This window comes from Drosophila serrata, unplaced genomic scaffold, assembly GCF_035046125.1.
Source record: "Drosophila serrata isolate PLE 108 unplaced genomic scaffold, ASM3504612v1 contig_128, whole genome shotgun sequence".
NCBI lineage: Eukaryota > Metazoa > Arthropoda > Insecta > Diptera > Drosophilidae > Drosophila > Drosophila serrata.
In genome coordinates this window covers 307,282-324,191 of record NW_028257026.1, presented here as the reverse complement: position 1 = coordinate 324,191, position 16,910 = coordinate 307,282, and the positions used below count along the sequence as shown (strand labels likewise).

General features: G+C 49.1%; 1 protein-coding gene and 1 pseudogene across 1 annotated transcript; one reads left to right on the top strand and one right to left on the bottom strand.

Moving 5' to 3' along the window:
• LOC147644617 (uncharacterized) overlaps window positions 1–16,910 on the bottom strand; it is a 323,333-nt pseudogene that overhangs the window by 140,006 nt on the left and 166,417 nt on the right.
• Window positions 11,007–12,240, top strand: LOC147644622 (uncharacterized). Its single transcript, XM_086826070.1, has one exon. The coding sequence runs from the start codon at window positions 11,007–11,009 to the stop codon at window positions 11,976–11,978; it is 972 nt and encodes a 323-aa protein (XP_086682196.1). The 3' UTR covers window positions 11,979–12,240.

Here is a 16,910-nt window from a genome sequence, read left to right as displayed (position 1 = left end):
TGAGCCGACTTAAAAATAAAAAATCTAGACTGTACGCTAAATTTAAAATCACCGGTTCTCAATCTGCCCTTTCATTTTATTTATCAGCTCGGTCAAACTTTACCGTGCTGAACGCGCAGTGTTATAAAAACTATTTAACTCGTTGTAGGGCCCAGTTCTCACAGGACCCAAAACAGTTTTATAATTTCGTTAACACTAAACGTAAACCTAAAACAAATCCTTCCTCGCTTTCATTTGAAAATACTACCGCAAATAATGATCAGGCTATAGCCGATCTATTTTCGCAGTTTTTTCAAACAACCTATTCTAGCTCTTCGTATCTACACCAGACCTATTCCTACGACATACCCAAATCGAACTTAATTTTCTGTCCTAGCCTAAACGAAAGCTCTCTCCTTTTAGATCTTCATCGTGTCAAGCCAGTTTATTCGCCAGTTCCCGACGGAATTCCTGGCTGTGTGCTCAGGTATTGTGCCGACGCCCTGTGCTATCCCCTTCTGAAATTGTTTACCTTGTCCTTAGAAACCTCCCACTTTCCCATTATTTGGAAGGAATCGTTTATTATTCCTCTCCACAAAAAAGGTAGCAAATTGGATGCCAGCAATTATAGAGGAATCTCTAAGTTGTCGGCCATCCCTAAATTATTTGAAAACATTATCACCCCTCACTTACAGCACCTTTGTAGATCGGTTATTTCTCCATGTCAACATGGTTTTATGAAGCGAAGATCAACAATAACAAATCTTTTGGAGCTCTCTTCCTATATTATAAAGGGCTTCCATAATAATTGTCAGACAGATGTAATCTGTCCAAGTGATCTTCTTAATTGGATCTCTAGTTATTTGAATGGCAGGACGCAAAAGGTCCTCTTTAAGAATAATTTATCCAATGTTCTAAGGGTTACATCTGGTGTCCCGCAAGGAAGCCATTTGGGACCCTTATTGTTTACATTGTTCATAAATGACCTGCCCAAAGTCTTGACTAACTCCAGAGTACTTATGTACGCGGATGACGTCAAGTTTTGCGTGCAATACAATGACGTTGCCTGCCAATCGGATTTACAAACAGATCTTAATAATTTTCAAACTTGGTGCCGTGTAAACTTATTAAACCTAAATGGCTCGAAATGCAAGCTAATGACATTCTCTCGTATCGCTCCTAAGCTTGCTACTTACACGCTGAACGGCTGCTCTTTGGAAAGAATTAATACAGTTAATGATTTGGGCGTCCGCTTGGACCCAAAACTTGACTTTATTGATCATATTTCGTCTATGGTGAATAGAGCCAGGGGTGTGCTTTGATTTATTAAACGGTGGTCGAAGGAATTCAATGACCCCTATGTTACTAAATCCTTATATACTTCCTTAGTTCGTCCTATCCTAGAATATGGATGCTGCGTTTGGAGCCCTCAGTACGGCGTCCATAGTAAACGCATTGAGTCGGTTCAAAAGAACTTTTTACTTTTCGCTCTACGCGGTTTAAATTGGGATGCAAACCAAAGATTACCTTCCTACTCTAGTATACTCCTATTAATAAACTTGCCGTCCTTAGCCAATCGTAGAACGATGCTAGGGATAACCTTTATTTTTAACCTTATCCATGGTGATGTGGAAAGTGCTGACTTGTTGCGTCAGCTTAATTTCCATGTACCATGTAGAACCACTAGATCCTATATCCCATTAGTGTTGCGCCACTGTAGAACCTCCTTTGAACTGCATGAACCTTTTAGAGTGCTATGTGCAAATTATAATGATTTGTACACACTAATCTCTAACGTAGATACCCTTCCCAAATTAAAATCTTTAATACTAACACATTTAGTAAACATGCAAGCTAACAATCTGGCAGCACGGCGGTAGTCAATTTCCTCGTATTCTGTCTTATATTTTCCATCGCGCCTACTTACACCTAACTCAAACAGGCACGTGCCTGGTGTCATACGGGCCACTTGAATGTACTGACCTCATTTCATCAACGTCCAAAAAAAAAAAAAAAATTTACCGTGATGAACGCGCCGTGTTATAAAAACTACTTGACTTTTTGCAGGTTCCACTTCTCACAGCACCCAAAACTGTTTTTTAATTTGGTAACACTAAACAAATTCTTCCTTGCTTTCATTTGAAAATACTACCGTACATAACGCTCAGGCAATAGCTGATCTATTTTCGAATTTTTTTCAAACAACATATTCAAACTGTTCGGATTAAAATCCCTTATTCTAACATCCCACCCAAATCGAACTTAATTTACAGTCCAAACTAAAACGAAAGTTTTCATTTTTTAAATCTTTATCGTGTTAATTCGCCAGGTCCCGATGGTATTCCTGGCTGGACTTGGTGTTGTGGTATTGTGCCGACATCCAGTGCTATCTCCTCCTGAAATTGTTTATATTATCCTTGGAAACCTTACACTTTGTTTATTATTTATCTCCCCAAAAAAGGAAGCATATCGGATGCAAACAATAAAAAGGAATCTCAAGGTTGACTGCCAAAACTTTTCGAAAACGTAAGAACTCCCCATTGGCAGCACCTTTATAGATTATTTATTTCTACATGTCAACAAGAATTTAAAAAACGAAGACCAACAACTACCTCATATTTTATACGGCATGGATTATAACTTTCAGACAGATGTAATCTATACCGATTTCTGTATTGCATTTGACTTGTTAGCCATTTGTAAACTGTAAGGGACTGCGATTTAATGGGATTTTCAGTTGATCTTTTAGTTGGATCTCAAGTTATATAAATGACAGGACGCTAAAGGTTGTTTTTAAGAAAAATTTATTTAATATTCTTAGGGTTACTTCTGGCGTCCCGAAAGGAAGCCATTTTGATCCCTTAATGTTTACATTATTTAAAAAAGATCTGCCTAAAGTTCTTTCCAATTCCATAATACTAATGTACGCTGACGACGTCAAGCTTTTGCGTGCAATATGAGGACGTCTTCTGCCAGTCGGATTTACAAACAGCTATAATTTCTAAATACAAATTCAACCTTCAAAACTTGTACGCTGAACTGCTGCTTTTTTCATAGAATTAATTCAGTTGATTATTTGAGCGTCCGTTTGAATCCTAAACTTGACTTTAGTGATCATATTTCGTCTATGGTTGTTTAGATGAGGCCCACTGTGCCGCCTCTGCTCGCGGAGCTTTCCGAGCAAGCGCCTCCCTTGCTCTCGCGCTCCGACTCTCGGGTCTAAAGTGCCGACCATCGGCGATCTCCCGCGCTCGTATTTGGAGAGCAAAGCGGCCGAGAGCTCGGCTTAGGTTTAAGCTAGTAGTTAGTCTTATGTATGCAGCGAAATAAAGCTGATGAAAATTTGAATTGCCCACGACGCCCCCGCCTTACTTACTTTCGTTTGCGACGTGGGAACTTTTCCTTGGACTACTTCCATCCAGGATCTTGCGGCAGGACGCCCCCTTCACATTTGGTCCTTCGAGCCGGATTCTACCGACAGGATATCCTTCCGCCGTCTTACCAGCAGTTCCCGGCAACTGTCCGCCAAGATAAGTACGACCTCTTCCGTTTTTCCGTTCTCGCTGCCGTTTATTTTAGCAGTGGGCCGAACTTTTAAATTCGGTCGCACCGCTGAAAAATTTAATATTTTTCTTCGTGTCAACTCCCCGTCCGAGTTTTCTTTTCTGACACCGCGGCGGTGAGAAATTTCATGTGCTATTCGCCTCCGAACTTCGAAATTTTCCATCCGTGTCCGTTTCGTGTGCGCCGCCATCTTCCTCGCCGTTTCTTCGATTCCCCGTTGCTCCTCCACTTGCCAACGGTCGAGGCCTATGTGCTGCAACTACACACACACGCATTCTTCACTTGTGCTAATATTTCCGCATATAAAAAGTCCCCCCGTGAACAGGGAAAGTGTGTTACCAAAAGAAAGACAGAATTAATATCGGGCAGCCGGTGTGTGCTTGCTGCGGAATTCCCCCTGATCGCCGAACAGTCCGCCGCTGTCACGCTATTCTTTTCGCTAATTTTCTCTACACATCTTTTCTTCGTTCGCACAATTCAAATACAGTCCACTCCTCGACGCTCCACTGTGCCAATATCAACCCTACATATTCCAGCTATTACATCCATATACATATACACACGCCCGCACAAGGGCTTATCAAGTAATTATTTGTCATATTGAGCAGCTTCGCGCTAGTCTATGCTGAGCATCGAGCGCCCAGCTATTACAGCCATAAACATATACCATACACACGCTCGCATAAGGGCATATCACGTAATTACTTGCCTTTTTTCTCGTCTCCTCTTTGTGCCTAGAGCGTGTGCCAGCGCCTGCACTGATACTTTCCACAGCCAAACAGTGCCGCCGAAACAAAATCCACCACCTACAAATTTGTAAAGAAAATAAAATGAACCAAGGATTTAAAATTATGCGAAATTTTTAAATCCTATCCTTTCTCTATCTATATACATTTACAATACATACAGATTTATTGAGCAAGCTTCGCGCGATGCTGCGCTGAGCATCGATCTCCACTATCATTTTACATACGTCCATACATACATATATCGGGCAAGCTTCGCACTACTCGGAGCGGAGCAGCAAAACCCAAACACAAACGCGGGTTGGTTTTTTTTTGGTTTTTTATTGTCTTCAATTTAGCCGCCGCCACGGCCGTGTTGTTGTTGCCCTAATTCTTGGGTTCTTCATATACGCACTGCTTGCTGACGGCATCACACATCAAGCAGTTCCGCTACCAAGAAGCGAGTTCTTTTTATTCCACCTTTACGGCTCAACCAATAGGCATTCCCGGCTAATTAAAAATTAAAAGTTATTTTGTTTTCGGGTTGCGCGACAATTGCCAACACAACTCAAATCCGAACTCCCTCCGTGCTTAATTATTTTTTACACTTAGCCACAGCCGGCGAGTTGTTGTTGTGTTGGCCGTTTAATTCTTGGCCCCTCAACTATGCACTGCTTTGCCGACGGCACCACCCAGCAAGCAGTTCCGCAACAAAAACAAATCGAGTTTATTTTTTAAAAATTCCACACGGTCAAACCAGAAGCATGCGCGGCTAATTAAAAAATTAAAAAGAAAAAAAAAGAGAATTATTTTGTTTTCGGGTTTCCAGACGGGTACCCATATAAAAGAGATTTGATTATTTTTTGATTATTTTTACACTTAGTCGTCACAGCCGGCGAGTGGTTGTTGGTTTGGGGTCCCAGCAAGCAGTTCCCTACAAAACAAAAACGAGATTTTTTTCTAAATTTCACACAGAGACATTCGCGGCTAATTAAAAAATTCAGAAAAATTATTTTGGGTTCGGGTTGCAACATAATAACCCACTACCACTCGAATCCGAACTCCCACCCCCACGATCTGCGACTGCGGCGGTTGCTGACATTTCAGTCGGCGTCCTCGATCCGAGCGTCAAGCCTTGTGGCCGAGTTTCAGCTCTAGTTTTTTCTTTTCTCAATTTTCTCCATTTGGGCGCCCCAGTCTGTGCGTTAGTGTGACCGTCCTCTCATCCTCCAGTCGGAAAGTTCTGATCTCCAGCATTCTATTCCGAGAATGCCCACAGGAGACGACAAGAAACCGCGTCCGATCCCATCCATCCGTTTGGACAGGTCCCCATCCACATCTCCGCGGGCGTCCCAACTGAAGCCAAAGGCTACTACGGCCATCTCAAAGGCAAGAAGCGACGAGTCTGTCGATACCATTCGCGGTTCCTCGCCGGTAACAACTCGGTCAGCTGCCAAAATGGCGCAGAATGCGCTAGATACCGCTCTCAAGCGTTTCATTGCCACCACAGATCGGGTTAGTCAATTCGAGGCTACGATCCACACTCCGGGCGCCCGGGAGACTGAACGATTCTCCCCCCACGCATGCCAGGTTCATAGGGACCAAATCCGGGCTTTGTGGGACAAGGTCGAGACGAGCTACGAGAGCTGCTCCGAACTGCTCCTCGGATCCGACGACGGCTCGGACACTTCAACGGTGTTAGAGGCTAAGTACAGCTACTGCTACTCCGTCTACTCCAGGTGCGTGGCTCAGCTGCAGGAGATTATAGACCGGGGCGCGGCCCAGTCCACTCTGGCTGCCAGCAGCGCCCACACACCCCCTTCCCCCGGTTGTCGTTTACCACCGGTAGACACCGAGGTGTTTGCGGGCGACTATCTTCGCTGGCCCACCTTCAGGGACCTGTTCACGGCAATTTACATTAACAACTCTCGGGTCACACCAGTCGAAAAATTGTTCCACCTATTATCGAAAACAAGTGGCGACGCGAACGCCATAGTTTCCCAGGCCCCGCTCACCAATGAAGGTTTCGTCTCGGCGTGGCGAAGCCTCACTGACCGCTTCGAAAATCGAAGACTATTGGTCAACAGCCAGTTGAAAATCCTTTTCAACATCCAGGCTGTTCCTCAAGAATCTGGAGTCGCACTGAAGGAACTGCAAGGCACCATTCGAAGCTGCCTGACCGCGCTAAAAATGTCCTCCATTCAAATTGAGGCTTGGGATTGTCTGTTAGTTTATATGGTTTCCTCAAAGCTTCCCAAGGTAACTCTTTCTCTGTGGGAACAATCCATCCACAACAAGGCCGAGATCCCAACCTGGAAGGAGTTGGATGCTTTTTTGACCGAGCGTCATCGCACTCTGGAGGCCATCGACGATGTCAGATCGGCACCCACGAGCGCTCCGGTTCGCAAGCTCAACTCATACGAGACCCGAGTGGCTCCAGCCTCCAAGGGGTGCGATCTCTGTTCCCGAGAGAACCACCCCGTGCGCTTATGTCCACGGTTCTTGGATATGGACGTGAGTGGGCGCTCCGAATACATCAAGAGGAAGCAGCTCTGCCTGAACTGTTTTGCACGAGGGCATCAGCAGCGGGACTGCCCCAGTGCCCACAGCTGCTCCACCTGCCACAGCCGTCATCACACGCTCCTGCACCGCGGTAATCCATTTGCAACCGGTCCAAATCCGTTGGCGCCGACCAGGCCCCGGCCCGGGCCCCCTACCAGAGGGACGAGAGATACAGACGAGCACTCAGACGTACAGGTGTGCTTCGCTTCTGGCTCAGGAGCCGTCCTGTTGGGCACCGCCCTCATCACGGTGTGCCATTTGGGGTGCAGTTTCCAGGCGCGAGCCTTAATAGACTCGGGGTCTGAGGCGACCTTCATTACGGAGCGGCTGTTCAACCTGGTTAAGCTTCCCTTCAAGACGATCCAAGCCCAAGTTTCCGGTCTTAATCAGTCTGTGTCCGCTCAGTCCACCAAAATGTGCCAATTCTCCATTCAGTCGCCAGTCAGACCCGGGTTACAACTTGAAGCCGCAGCTTACGTTCTCCCGCAGCTGTCCGGCAATCTGCCCTCGTACCCGATTCCGCGGGCTCTTCTCAACGGGCTTCCCGACGTCCCCCTGGCAGATCCCAAGTTCTTCGAGAGCTCCCAAATCGACGTTTTAATAGGAGCTGACCTTCTCCCGTCAGTCCTCCTCGGCAACTTCAAGGCGAACATCTGCGGGTCGCTTCTCGGCCAGGAGACCATTTTTGGATGGGTGTTGACAGGGCCCGTGTCTCCGGCCACTCCCCGCAGTTTGTCTGCTTTTTCCACACGAGTGTCCTGCGCCCCGGCCGATTCGCTGGATAAGCTCCTGACCAAATTCTGGGAGGTGGAGGAAGTGTCAACACGAATCGGCCCAAAATCGGATGAAGTCTGCGAGCTCAATTTTGTCCGGACTATCCAGAGGGACAATTGTGGCAGGTATGTCGTGTCGCTTCCCTTGCGCGATCCTGAGCACCAAGGTTCGGACTTAGCGTCTTCACGATCCTTTGCTCTTGCCCAATTCCTACGTAATGAGCAGCGTCTGAAAAGGGACCCGCCCCTAAAGGCCAGGTATGACGCGGTGATTCGGGAATACCTTGACTTGGGGCACATGATCGAGGTTTCTCCGACTAGCCACTCCACAACTTACTACCTTCCGCACCACGCGGTTCTCAAACCCGAAAGTACGACCACCAAGGTGCGGGTGGTCTTTAACGCATCAAGCCCTTCCGCGAACGGGATTAGCCTGAATGATATCCTTTATGCAGGCCCAGTCTTACAGTCCGACCTAACCATTCAAATCCTAAAGTGGCGGTATTTTAAGTTTGTTTTTAATGCTGACATCGAGAAAATGTATCGCCAAATTTGGGTAGATCCGAAATATACTCCTCTCCAACGTATCCTCTTTCGTAATTCCGATGGGGACATCCGGGACTATGAGTTAAGGACTGTCACCTTTGGAGTCAATTGCGCCCCCTTTCTAGCGATCCGTGTCCTGCAGCAGCTCGCCGACGACGAAGCCTCGAGGTTTCCGCGGGCCAGTCAGATTATCCGGCGTTTTATGTATGTTGACGACATTCTTGCGGGAGCCGACTCCCAAGCCGAGGCGAAGCTTGCAATCCGCGAGCTGCAGGAGGCCCTGGGTTCGGCAGGGTTCCCACTTCGAAAATGGACCTCCAATAGCAAGACGATACTGGCGGGCATTAAGAGCGACCACCTCCTCCGAGCTGATTTCCTGGAAATAGACGCAGAGAGCACGGCCAAGACTCTGGGGGTGCGATGGAAGGCGACAACAGACGAGTTTTTTTTCATTTCGCCAGAGTTGACCTCAGAGTCGGTATTCACGAAGCGCCAGGTCCTGTCCCAGATTGCCAAATTGTTCGACCCAGCAGGCTGGCTCGCCCCCTTTATTGTCCGGGCGAAGATGTTCATGCAGGACCTCTGGCTCCAGGATTTAGGGTGGGACGACGTCCTGCCCCAAGAGTTCTCTCAACGATGGGTTGACTTCCTAGAGAATTACTCCGCGCTCGACCAAGTCCGCATTCCTCGATGGGTCGCGTTCCGCCCTCATTTAAAAATCGAGCACCACGGGTTCTGCGACGCTTCGCAGAAGGCGTATGGCGCCGCCATCTACGTCCGCGTGGAGGTCGAGTCCACAGTAATGACGAGCCTGCTAACGGCGAGGACCCGAGTGTCCCCAGTGAAAACGATGTCACTCCCTCGGTTGGAGTTGTGTGGAGCTCTGCTGTTATCCGAAATGGCCAGTGCCGTGCTCCCGGAAATGCCAGGGCCGGCGTTTACCCTACACTGTTGGACAGACTCGACGATTGTCCTCGCCTGGTTGCGCAGACCGGCGTGTCACTGGACGACATTTGTAGCCAATCGGGTGACCAAGATTACCCAGCTGACCGAGGTGGACAACTGGGCACATGTCCGCTCCGAGCAAAACCCAGCGGATCTCGCCAGCCGGGGGGCAACGCTGCAAGACCTCGCAACCAGTCAGCTGTGGTGGCATGGGCCCCCCTGGTTGACGAAGCCGCGTTGCGAGTGGCCGAGTCAAAGCACCGACTCCCCCGTGACTGAACTCGAGACGCGGGCAATCAAGGCCCACGTCGCGATGACCCCCCCGGAAGACATCCTGGAGCGTTTCTCCACCCTCGACAGGGCCTTGCGAGTCCTGGCTTATGCCTATCGCTTCATCCAGCGCTCTCGGAAGATCAAGCTTCCGGCTGAGGACCCCCTGACGGCGACCGAGATTGCCTCGGCCGAACGACTGCTGGTGGCGGCTGCGCAACGCAGCGCGTTCACCTCTGAGATCAGCTGCTTAAGCCACGATCGACCACTACCGGCATCCAGTTCAATTCAAATTTTGAACCCGTTTATTGACGCACAGGGGCTCATGAGAGCCTGCGGCCGGGTCACGACTTCCGATCTTCTCCAATATGACGAGCGGCATCCGCTAATCCTTCCGTACAATTGCCGTTTGTCCCGACTACTTGTGCACTTTACGCATCGCATAACACTGCACGGCGGTAATCAGCTAATGATCCGTCTGATCCGCTCCAAATTTTGGATTCCGAGGGTAAGGAATCTGGTGAAGTTCGTCATCCGTTCGTGTAAAGTGTGTGTCATTCACCAGAAGAAGGTGCAGACGCAACTCATGGGAGAATTCACCTACACCGGTATGGACTACGCCGGCCCCTTCGACATTAAAAACTACACGGGCCGGGCCTGTCTCATTACAAAGGGATATGTTTTGGTGTTCGTGTGCTTCTCAACTAAGGCCATCCATTTAGAGCCTACTTCGGACCTTACGACGGAGAAATTCCTCGCCGCTTTCGCGCGGTTCGTGTCCCGAAGAGGATGCCCCCGTCAAGTGCAGTCGGACAACGGGAAGACCTTTGTAGGGGCTGCGACACTACTCTCCCGTGATTTTCTTCAAGGCTTGAAGGGGGCTGTAACGAGTGCCTATAGCCATCAGCAACTTATCTGGCATTTCATTCCCCCGGGAGCCCCCCACATGGGAGGCCTTTGGGAAGCAGGTGTCAAAAGCTTCAAGACCCTCTTTTATAAGTCGACGGCAACAAGGAAATACACCTTTGAAGAGCTGTCCACCCTCTTGGCGAAGATAGAAGCTTGCCTGTATTCGCGCCCGATTGCGCCCATGTCCGAAGACCCCGCCGACCTCTTGGCTCTTACTCCGGGCCACTTTCTGGTTGGGGGCCCCCTCCTCACTGTGGTTGAACCCGAGATAAAGGGGGATACCACATCCATTATTAATCGGTGGCAACACCTAAAGGCCCTCCAACAGCAGTTTCGGCAGCGGTGGAAGGAGGAGTATCTCAAGGAACTCCATAAGCGAAACAAGTGGCGGGCCCCCTCAAGAGACCTCCGTGTAGGAGATATGGTGGTGGTCAAGGAAGACAACCTCCCGTCCAACGAATGGCGGTTGGGAAGAGTCGACGCGGTGTTTCCGGGTTCCGATGGTCATGTTCGTGTGGCCGACATTCGTACTGCGCGGGGGCTCATCAAACGCCCGTTAGCAAAGGTGGTTCTCCTGCCGACGGATGCGTCCTCCGGCCCACAATAGTCTATCGCCAATAACCGACGTCATGTGTTGTCTCGTAGCTCTAATCCGTAGTTCTTGTTCGTTGTCCACACCTAGTACTGATTCCTTTCTTCTTTATCATCATAGTCCAGCAGTCTACTCAGCACGATGCCCCCACGCCCACGCAACGCTATCGCACTGGAGCGCAGACGTACTCGAGGTACTGTGTCCTACCGATGCCGAGTCTGCAGGGGGATCCACCCATTGCGGAAGTGTCGCCGCTTTCTGCGCCTGAATGCCGAGAAGCGGCTACGGGCAGTACTCGCCAATCGGTACTGCCCGAGGTGTCTGGCCCACGAGCACTCGGACGGAGCGTGTCGGCGGGGGGACCGGTGCAAAACATGCGGCCAGGAGCACCACACGCTGTTGCACCTGAACGAGCCGCCGATGACTCCGCACCAACCGCGTCAGGAGGCGCATCGGTCGCGAGATGCCCCCGCCACGTCTCGGCGCGCTCCCACTGCGTCCCGGCCGCCGTCCGCCGCTCCACGGAGTTCGTCCACCGCGCTCCTGCCCTCGTCCGTCGAGCAAAGGCAATCATCCGCCATTGGCCAGGGGCGGACGCGGAGCGTAGCCACGGCCCCGACGCTGTCGTCGCTTCTGCAGCGGCACTGCGTGAACGTGCTCCCGACCGCCTTGGTCCGGATTGACACCGGGACCCGGATCTTCAATACGGCCGCGCTGATAGATCCGTGCACACCTACAAGCAGCATCGACGCGTCGCTGGCGGCGAGTTTCCGGTTGCCTACGACGCGCGTTGGCGGTGACCAAATCTGTTCGGCCACGATTGGGTCGAGAATCGATAGCCATATCCGGCTGGACGTTATGTTTAAGATTGAGCCTCACGTTCGCATTCGCACTCCAATCCGGGAAGTAGGCGAATCGGTGCGGACCCACTTCCGGGACATAACATTGGCGGACGAGCGGTTTTACCTACCGGCTACGATCTCTGTGGTCCTCGGCGCGGACATGTATCCGCGAGTGATGCAGCCAGGTTTCGTTAAAATCCAGGACGGACTGCCAGTGGCCCAAAGCACCGTTTTTAGATGGGTCGTCTCCGGAGCCTGCCACCAGCCATAGACGCAACGACCTTGTTGCAACCCGAGCGATTGCAAGGGGGGGCAGGATGTTTAGATGAGGCCCACTGTGCCGCCTCTGCTCGCGGAGCTTTCCGAGCAAGCGCCTCCCTTGCTCTCGCGCTCCGACTCTCGGGTCTAAAGTGCCGACCATCGGCGATCTCCCGCGCTCGTATTTGGAGAGCAAAGCGGCCGAGAGCTCGGCTTAGGTTTAAGCTAGTAGTTAGTCTTATGTATGCAGCGAAATAAAGCTGATGAAAATTTGAATTGCCCACGACGCCCCCGCCTTACTTACTTTCGTTTGCGACGTGGAAACTTTTCCTTGGACTACTTCCATCCAGGATCTTGCGGCAGGACGCCCCCTTCACAATGGTAAATAAAGCCAAGGGTGTGCTTGGATTTACTTAACGTTGGTTCTGATATATATTTTTGGTTCGTCCTATCTCAGAATATGGATCCAGCGCTTGGAGCCTTCAGTACGGTGGCCATAGAAAACGCTTCGTATCGGTTACTCTTCATATTACACGGCTTAAATTGGGATGCAGCCCAAAGATTACATTCTTATTCTAATATACTGCCAATTAAGTTACCTTCCTAGGCCAAACTAGAATTATGCTATGCATAACCCTTATCTATAACCGGATTCTTGGTGACTTTGAAAGTGAATCCATGAACCTTCTAATGTATTATGTGCAATTATTATGATTTGTACACACTAATATCTAACGTAGATACCCTTCCCAAATTAAAATCTTTAATACTAACACACTTAGTAAGCATGCAAGCTAACAATCTGGCAGCACGGCGGTAGTCAATTTCCTCGTATTCTGTCCTATATTTTCCATCGCGCCTACTAACACCTAACACAAACTGGCGCGTGCCTGGTGTCATACGGGCCACTTGAATGTACTGACCGTTGTGCATCAACGTCCAATTTAATACTGGACTCTGCCTCTCTAGCTATTGCCAGTGCTGCTGGCAGGTCTTTTGGCTGAGCTGGAAATCAACAGCCCTTAGTGATTTTTTAAGACCGGAAATGAATACGTAGGGTGTCAGCCCTTTCTTCTGTATTAAATAATAAAGACCTTTCGTCGTCATATTTCATGACAATTTTGTTTGTAACGAGGGTCAATTTTCGTTCGACTTCATCGTAGCACTGCATGAGTGTTTGGTCGCCCTGACGGACCGACTCAAGTCCCTGCCGTAAGATGCGGTAAGATGTTTTAACTGCGTAGGAGCAGTCTAATCTAGCTAATATGGCTTTAAAATTAAGCACTGTATTATGCGAAACTAGCAGCGCTCGCGCTGGTCCCTTAATTTGATTTCTAATAGTTGTAACGGCTTTGTAATGCGCGGAACTGCCCTGATACTGGCCGTACAGACGGGCAGAAGGACAGACGGACAGACGGACATGGCTAGATCGACTCGGCTGTTAATCCTGATCAAGAATATAAATACTTTATATGGTCGGAGGTGCCTCTTTCACAGCGTTGCAAATTTCTGACTGACATTATAATACCCTGCAAGGGTATAATAAGTTGAGTGGGCAATAGTTTCAATTCCGTATATTAAGACACCGTAACCCACATTACTACTTACGCACTATTTCTGTTATCATTTTTATATGCCTCCTCACAACAAGTTTAAATTAAAACAAAAATTGCACAACTCTTATATAAATAGTCTTCCAAAACTAACAACTTTAACTCTAAGCCACTTAGGAATACATGCAGGCCTCTCTTTAAGATTTCAATTCGATAGTAAAAATTTAATACAATATATATATTTATTTTAAAAATAACTATGATATATCGAATTTTTTGGTGAGAGGGTCTATATCAGACCAAGGCGAGAGCAGCACAGCTTTTGATGATGTGTATTTCTTGGCTGACGGGTGCATCAAGTCGACTCAATATGAATATCAATTTGATAGACACCTTTTTCCCCTCGGAGGAGGTCTCCAAGTGGAACCGGACACGTACAATGGTACTTCTAATGCGAGCGGCAGACTCCCTTGACACTCCCTCTCACACCCAATGAATCCTTTGACTCCAATTCATTTCCGTCTCCGGGCAAGTCTTGAAAAGGCGTGTGAAGCGTGTCTGACTACAAGGTTCGCAGCTGGAAGGGTTAATCCAGCTGTGTTCGAGGAGTCTTCCCAGGGCAAGGCAAGTGGCAAGTGGCCTTGCCGTGGCTTTGTACCGAAGCCACGGTCGACCTTATGCAATGCCCCAAACTCCTCGAGCCCAACGGGGGAAGTAGAACATCACCCAATTTCCGAAATTCCGACGAGACACAAAATGACACAACAAAAGTGGCGAGCCACGTCAAGCTGAAAGGAGAAGACGGCCAGTCACAGGCGTCCACCCATCAACAGAGGATATTGTTATTGGGACCCCCATTCCTCTCTTCGGAGCGCTCTTACTCACTTCATTTGAGCGGATGCGCAGACCTTGTTCATTCTGACGAAGGTAGGCAAAAATGAGATGGAGGGCAGAACTGACCAGCGCGCGAAACGGACATGGCACTGTTCTAGGTAATGGTCGAGGAGTTCGAGCATTATGAAAAGAAGCACCCGAAAGCGTTCCTGCCCACTTAGTCGAAGCGAAAACGGTCACATGATGTAACAAATTTCTGTCGTGAAAGCCGAGCGGAACTTTTTAATAGGTGTGGCTGCCTAGAACCCGGTCGAACGCACTCACTCGTCCAGATCTATACTTGGCCCCATGGGCAAAGGTGGTTATTTCTTAACTTTTCTTTATTATCAGGAATACTGGCTGTCAAAAGCTCTCAAATTTTGCACCTATAAGGGAATTCGCGGCTTCTCGCGTTGCCAACGCGACTCGAGCCTCCTGGCCGAGTAATTACTCGGGATTCGGGTCCCGATATGGTGACAGGCGGTTGACATGAACAGTCCTAGTGGTACGTTTCCTTGGTAGACGGATCTCGTACACTAGGTCAGAGAGACGTCGGACGACGGTGGCGTCGTTCCAATCCAATCCGACTGCAACTTAGGGCATCGTCCAACCCTTCGAGTAGGAGCGTATAGCCATACTTAGTCTCCAACGACGAACTCCACTGGGTGCGAACGAAGGTCATACCGTGACTTGTTGACGTTGGCGGCCGCAATAAAATGTTGTCGTCCTATCTGCTGCGTTTGTCGGAGACGGTTCTGCAGTTGGTCCACGAATGCGGGGCAACTTTCAGGATTCGGGGACGGTCGCCCATACAACAATTCGCTTGGTAGCCGGAGTTCGCGTCCCAGGGTCAGTGGTGACGGAGAGAACCCAGTCGCATAATGCGGGCCCGATAGATAGGCCCACAGAGCTAGCGGCAATAATTGGTCTTTTACTTCGGGGCTTTCACTCCATGTTGCAGGTTTTGCTGGTCGCTCTCCCTTCTCCACCCATTGCAAAATCAAGGCGAGAGTGGGGTCCTTTTCCTGGCTGCGAGCGATGTCGATGGGTTGCGTCTGCAAAAAAAAAGATTTCGTGGCCATCGTTTTGCTCGGCCCTGGTACATACGCGGCAGTCGCCACAGGGTCGATGAGACAAGGCGTCGGCGTTTCCATGTTGCTTTCCACTGCGTTGCACGATGTCCATGTCGTACTGTTGGAGTCTTTCGATCCATCGAGCTAGTTGTCCTTCCGGCTCCCGGAAGTTTAACAGCCATCGGAGACACGAGTGATCCGTGCGCAGTATAAATCTCCGGCCATATAGGTAGTGGTGGAAATGCTTCGTGGCCAAGACAACGGCTAGCCGTTCTCGCCTAGTTACACAGTAGTTGGGCTCCGCAGCGCTTAATGACTTGCTGTAATACTCCAGTACACGGTCCTGCTCGTCTTGCCGTGGTAAGTTTGATCTTGAGCGCTTCGAAGGCACCGTGAGCAGCTGTTGACCATGTGAAGGGGCGCTTAGCTTCCTTTAGGTCATGCAAAGGGCGCGCAATTGTGGTGAAGTCCGATAATAAGAACATAGCCCCACAAAGGAACGCACTTCCTTTTTGTTCCGAGGTGGGGGCCAATCAACGACTTTTTAAACCTTCCCTGGACACGCTCCTAAGCCCTTGCGGCTAACAATCTGACCCAGATAGTTAATCTCGGTCCGAAAGAATGAAATTACACTTTTTGGGGCTCAGCTTTAGCCCTACGCTCTGCAATCTATCGAAGACTTGCTGCAAGTGGTCCATGTGCTGCTCGGCACAATTTCCGTGTATAACCGGAGAACAAGCCGTCCATGAATCGCTCAAAGGTGGCTGGCGCGTTGGTCGAGCCAAACGGAATTACGTTGAATTGAAACAGACCAGCGTCACACGTAAGCGCGGTCTTAGGTCTAGAGTCCTCGTCCATCTCCACCTGCCAATAGCCGCTCTGGAGGTCCACGGTTGTCCATGATGTTGTCCAGTATTGGCAGGGGGTATGAATCCTTGACGGCGATGTCGTTCAGTATAGCTATGCGACGCACAGGTTGTTAATATTTTTTTTTTTTGGAAATTGACTACCGGCGTGCTGCCAGGTTGTTATCTTGCTTGTTTACTAAGTGTGTTAGTATTAATAATTTTAATTTGAGAAGGGTATCTACGTTAGAGATTATAATTTGCACATAATACTCTAAAAGGTTCATGCAGTTCAAAGGAGGCTCTACAGTGGCGCAACACTAATGGGATATCTTGGACGTTGATGAACTGAGGTCAGTACATTCAAGTGGCCCGTATGACACCAGGCACGTGCCTGTTTGAGTTAGGTGTAAGTAGGCGCGATGGAAAATATAAGACAGAATACGAGGAAATTGACTACCGCCGTGCTGCCAGATTGTTAGCTTGCATGTTTACTAAGTGTGTTAGTATTAAAGATTTTAATTTGGGAAGGGTATCTACGTTAGAGATTAGTGTTTACAAATCATTTTAATTTGCACATAACACTCTTAAAGGTTCATGC